The sequence below is a fragment of the Anolis sagrei genome, chromosome 12 (genome assembly GCF_037176765.1).
Source record: "Anolis sagrei isolate rAnoSag1 chromosome 12, rAnoSag1.mat, whole genome shotgun sequence".
NCBI classification, from domain to species: Eukaryota; Metazoa; Chordata; class Lepidosauria; order Squamata; family Dactyloidae; genus Anolis; species Anolis sagrei.
Window position 1 is genome coordinate 2285199 of NC_090032.1, and position 6048 is coordinate 2291246.

A 6048-nucleotide genomic window follows, 5' to 3' on the forward strand; every position below is an offset into this window, starting at 1 on the left:
GTCTCCAGGGCAGTAGTAAACAAGCCTCTTCCCTCCTCCCTATGACTTCCCGTCACATGTGTACATGGCTATCATGTCTCCTCTCGGCCTTCTCTTCTGATGCTCCAGGTGTTATTGACTTAAATCTAGTAGGGCTGGGCAACCACGGAAAAATTTGTTTCTAAACTCGATTCGTTTTTAGGGGGTTTTTGCGTTTCGATTTTTAAAAGAATTCCGAATTTTTTCTTTAAAAAAGTTCAACATTTACGAAATTTCGGAAATTATGAAACAATTACCAAACAATTACGAATCGATTTGTTAATGGCGGACGCGACCGCGCAATACGCTAAAAAAACCTCCAAATGGGACAGGGGGAACTTCTGAAGCTTCCCTCTCCCTCTGTTGTTGACTGTTGGTGTGATAATTATATTTTTTTTCACTGATAAAACAAACAACAACTATAAAACTTGCACCAGACATACGAAAATAATTACGAAATAATTACGAAATAATTTCGAAATAATTACGAAATAAATTGGAAAAATTGTTTCGAATCTTAATTACTCCTCACACTATTCCTGCATGGCTCAATATTGGATCGTAAGCTAATTTAAATACGAATTAATAACGAATTACGAAATTAACGAACGAAACCGCCCAAGCCTAGTATATATGGCTATCATGTCTCCTCTCGGCCTACTCTTCCGATGCTCCAGGTGTTATTGACTTAAATCTAGATGTGGCCATTAGACACAAGACAGGCAAATGGATGAAAAACAAGTCCAAAAGTTTGCTTTCATAATTCTATAATTTTATTATTGACTATATATTTAGTTGAAGATCTATTAACAGTTGAGGAACCCATACAAGAAGAGAAGAGTAAAGACACCACCTATCCTACATACAATAGTCTTGACTCCTTCATGAATGGAATAAGGAGAGGAACATCAGAAGAAACATCTAAGGTGGAATTGAAGGAGTCAGGTGAGAAGCTGGTGCGTTACAAGCATAGTCCTGAAGCTTTGAAATCCAGGCTGGGATTCCACTCTGGGATTTCTAGACTTCCTGGGACTTCTTAGCATTTCTTGGTCTTGCAGCAGGGAGGGCAGCATTGCTTGCAGACAGTCTGGCAGCAGCAGGGTTCACAGCAAGGTTCACAGCATTGTGGTTTGCAGCAGGGTTCACAGCAGGGTTCACAGCATTGTGGTTTGCAACAGGGGTCGCAACATTGTGGTTTGCAACAGGGCTCACAGCATTGTGGTTTGCAGCATGGGTCACAACATTGAGGTTTGCAGCAGGGCTCACAACATTGTGGTTTGCAGCAGGGCTCACAGCATTGTGGTTTGCAACAGGGCTCACAGCATTGTGGCTTGCAGCAGGGCTCACAGCATTGTGGTTTGCAGCAGGGCTCACAACATTGTGGTTTGCAGCAGGGCTCACAACATTGTGGCTTGCAGCAGGGCTCACAACATTGAGGCTTGCAGCAAGGCTCACAACATTGTGGCTTGCAACAGGGCTCACAGCATTGTGGTTTGCAACAGGGCTCACAGCATTGTGGTTTGCAACAGGGCTCACAACATTGTGGCTTGCAACAAGGCTCACAGCATTTTTGTTTGCAGCAGGGGTCACAGCACTTTTGTTTACAGCAGGGGTCACAACATTTTTGTTTACAGCAGGGGTCACAACATTTTTGTTTAGGGCATGGATCACAACATTTTGTTTTGCAGCAGGGCTCGCAACATTTTGTTTTGCAGCAGGGCTCACAGCATTTTTGTTTACAGCAGGGATCACAACATTTTGTCTTGCAGCATTGATCGCAACATTTTGTCTTGCAGCAAGGCTCGCAACATTTTGTCTTGCAGCATTGATCGCAACATTTTGTCTTGCAGCACTGATCGCAACATTTTGTCTTGCAGCACTGATCGCAACATTTTGTCTTGCAGCAGGGTTCGCAACATTTTGTCTTGCAGCAGGGGTCACAACATTTTGTCTTGCAGCAGGGCTCGCAACATTTTGTCTTGCAGCAGGGGTCACAACAGCTTTGCTTGCAGCAGGGGTCACAACATTTTGTCTTGCAGCAGGGGTCACAACAGCTTTGCTTGCAGCAAATTTTGCAGCATTGCTGGCAGCAGCTTTGCTTGCAACATGGCACACAGCAACATGAACAGCAGTTGTTGCAGCAACTCATCTTTGTGGAGGGAGGGAAAAGCTGAAATAGAAGAGACAGAACTCACAAATGAGCATTTCCAACAGCTATAAGTGGTGCAACCCAAGGTAGAAGCTGAGCGGGCAGAAGGCATTGTGTTCATGAGAACCTTCATCGCAACATTGCCCTTCAAAGTTTATATGGTTGACACTATTCAGAATGAGTATCGAACTGATAGCTAATTTCCTTTGAAATAAGTGAAACCCTCCATGAGATCTCTAGAACGGATAACAAACTTTAGAGCCAGTGAAGAAAAACACAGGACCAAATGTCACTTCTGGGATGTAATCAAGATATATTATGCTGCATACCCCCTTTCTATTATAAAGCTCATTGTAAAAATCCCATCATGGGTAGGTGATGAGAGAAGATTCTAGGTGGATAGTGAAACTTCCAGAGGCAGCGAAGCAAAGCACAAGGCCAAATATTGTGGGATGTAATCAAGATATATTATGCTGCATACCCCCTTTCTATTATAAAGCTCATTGTAAAAATCCCATCATGGGTAGGTGATGAGAGAAGATTCTAGGTGGATAGTAAAACTTCCAGAGACAGCGAAGCAAAGCACAAGGCCAAATATTGTGGGATGTAATCAAGATATATTATGCTGCATACCCCCTTTCTATTATAAAGCTTGTTGTAAAAATCCCATCATGGGTAGGTGATGAGAGAAGATTCTAGGTGGATAGTAAAACTTCCAGAGACAGCGAAGCAAAGCACAAGGCCAAATATTGTGGGATGTAATCAAGATATATTATGCTGCATACCCCCTTTCTATTATAAAGCTCATTGTCAAAATCCCATTATGGGTAGGTGATGAAAAAAGTTTCAAGGTGGATAGTAAAACTTCCAGAGACAGCAAAGCAAAGCACAAGGCCAAATATTGTGGGATGTAATCAAGATATATTATGCTGCATACCCCCTTTCTATTATAAAGCTCATTGTAAAAATCCCATCATGGGTAGGTGATGAGAGAAGATTCTTGGTGGATAGTAAAACTTCCAGAGGCAGCGAAGGAAAGCACAAGGCCAAATATTGTGGGATGTAATCGAGATATATTATGCTGCATACCCCCTTTCTATTATAAAGCTCATTGTAAAAATCCGTCCCAGCTTACTTATCCGAATGTATCTCTCTCTACGTTCCACTGGTAATTTAAGATCTACTGGGGAGGCCCTGCTCTCGTTCCCACCAGACGCGTTTGAGGGCGGTATATAAATAAAGGTATTATTATTATTATTATTATTATTATTATTATTATTATAAACACCACAAGATGAGTCCACAGCAGACACTCTGCTGGTTGTTGTATTGGATTATTATTATTATTATTATTATTATTATTATTATTAATCTGATCTTCTCCTTCCATTAAAAAAGTCCTATTGGTCCTAACTATAGGTTCTTCCTTAGTAGGGTTTCTATCTCTTTATAACTATTCCTTGTTATGAACCTTCAAGTCAATTCTATCTTATGGTAACCCTCTTCTGGAACTTTCTCCGAAGATGAGGGAGTGTGAAAATTAGTTAGTTTTTGTCCTCTTAGTGGACCTATCCTGTATCCTCCCTGGACTACCTTAAAAATCTCCTCTGTTTTCTCTACTGCCTTCAATCCCCTTTCTGCTTCGGTATAATGCTTCCTTAAAGCTATTTCTACTCTAAGGAGGAGAGGTAGACGCAGACAACTTCTCTCCCAGCACCAGCAGCACACCACACAGCTTTCCAATGCATTTTTAAGGAGGCCCAGGGAAGGAAGAGTGATGATGACCTAGAGCTCGTGGACCTATCCCGTATCCTTCCTGGACTACCTTAAAAATCCCCTCTGATTTCTCTACTGCCTTCAATCTTCTTTCTGCTTGGGTTTAATGCTTCTTTACAGCGGATTCTACTTTCTACTCTAGAGGAGAGGCAGGCACACACAATTTCTCTCCCAGCACCAGCAGCACCAGTGATGCTGATTTAGAGTTCAGTGGACCTATCCCTGGACTACCTTAAAAATCCCCTGTTTTCTCTACTGCCTTCAATCTCCTTTCTGCTTCGGTTTACTGCTTCCTTAAAGTGGTTTCTGCTTTCTACTCTAGAAGAGAGGTAGGCTCCTCTTGTTTGCTGAAGTATTATTATTGTGGAATTCGCTCCCAGAGAGATTAGATCGGCGTCCTCCCTCCTTACTTTTAGGAAAAAACTAAAGACGTAGTTTTGGAGCCAGGTCTTTGGCTAGTGGTCACTGTCAGAGATTGGCGATCTCCAACGGAAGGAATGCTAGATCAAGCAGACACTGAGTTGCAAAATAAGGACTCTGCAGGCTTTGAGTTACAAAAGACACTAAGTTTACTAAGTACATATAACACACATGTCTTTCTACAGCGAGCTACAATTCAGGAAAAAAACAAAGAATTAGTCAAAACCAAAAGCCTCTTCACATCTGCTTTATATTGCTTGGGTAACAACGGAAAAAATTGTTTCTAAACTCGTTTCGTTTTTAGGGGGTCCATTGCGTTTCGTTTTTTTAAAGAATTCCGAATTTTTTCTTTAAAATTTTTTGAAATTTCGTAAATTTCGAATTGATTTGTTAATGGCGGACGCGATTGCGCAATATGCTAAAAAAACCCTCCAAATGGGAACTTCTGAAGCTTCCCTCTCCCTCTGTTGTTGACTGTTGGTGTGATAAAACAAACAACTATATTATATTATATTATTATATATTATATTATATTATTATATATTATATTATTTTATTATAATATTATTATATTATATATTATCATAATATATTATATTATTATAATATTATATATTATTATATTATATTATATTATTATATATTATATTATATTATTATTATATTATTATATTATATTATATTTTATTATATTATATTACGAAAATAATTACGAAATAATTACGAAAATTGGAAAAATTGTTTCGATTCTTAATTACTCCTCACACTATTCCTGCATGGCTCAATATCGGATCGTAAGCTAATTTAAATACGAATTAATAACGAATTACGAAATTAACGAACGAAACCGCCCAAGCCTACTGTTTTATATTCTTGTTTTGAAACTGTTGGCATTGAATAGTTGCCTCTGTTAGCCGCCCTGAGTCCCCCCTCGGGGGTGAGAAGGGCGGGGTAGAAATGGTCTAAATAAATAAATAAATAAATAAATAAAAATCCCATCATGGGTAGGCGATAAGAGAAGTTTCAAGGTGGATAGTAAAACTTCCAGATACAGCGAAGCAAAGCACAAGGCCAAATTCTGTGGGATGTAGTCAAGATATACTACATTTTAGTACCCCCTCTCTATTACCTGAAGGTGGAAATCGCATTGTAAATCTCTCATCATGGATAGGAGATAAAAGAAGGGCCGGGCTTTAGCGCAGCTGGTTAGGGTTAATCACCAGCAGCAATAGATCTTACCAATCAAAAGGTTGGTAGTTTGAAGGCCGGGTTGGGTGAGCACCTGACCTTTAGGCCAGTTCACTGTCCACTTAAGCAGTTCGAAAACAGCTGTGAGCGGTGAGTAGAGAAATTAGACACCGCTTAAGCAGGGAGAGCACCGTGGACTCAAATGATGGATCTGGACCACACTTGTCACAAATACTCAATATGCCCAAATGTGAACACTGAGGAAAATAGACCTTGACATTTGGGAGTTGTAGTTGTTGGGATTTATAGTTAACCTACAATAAAAGAAGACTCTGAACTCAGTCCATGATGAATCGTCATCAAACTTGGAACACTACCTAGATGGCCAACATTGAATACTGGTGGAGTTGGGGGGATGTTTTTGAATTCTGGGAGTTGTAGTTCACCAACACCAAAAAGGAAGAGGAGGACAGGCAGAGAGATCTTCAGCCTTTTCT

At 40.1% G+C, this 6048-nt stretch overlaps 1 protein-coding gene across 1 annotated transcript; it reads right to left on the reverse strand.

Moving 5' to 3' along the window:
• Nucleotides 1-1024: 1024 nt before the first annotated feature.
• Nucleotides 1025-2167, reverse strand: LOC132764591 (keratin-associated protein 9-1-like). The gene has a single exon (XM_060758617.2). The coding sequence runs from the start codon at nucleotides 2165-2167 to the stop codon at nucleotides 1055-1057; it is 1113 nt and encodes a 370-aa protein (XP_060614600.2). The 3' UTR covers nucleotides 1025-1054.
• Between the last annotated feature and the right edge of the window lie 3881 nt (nucleotides 2168-6048).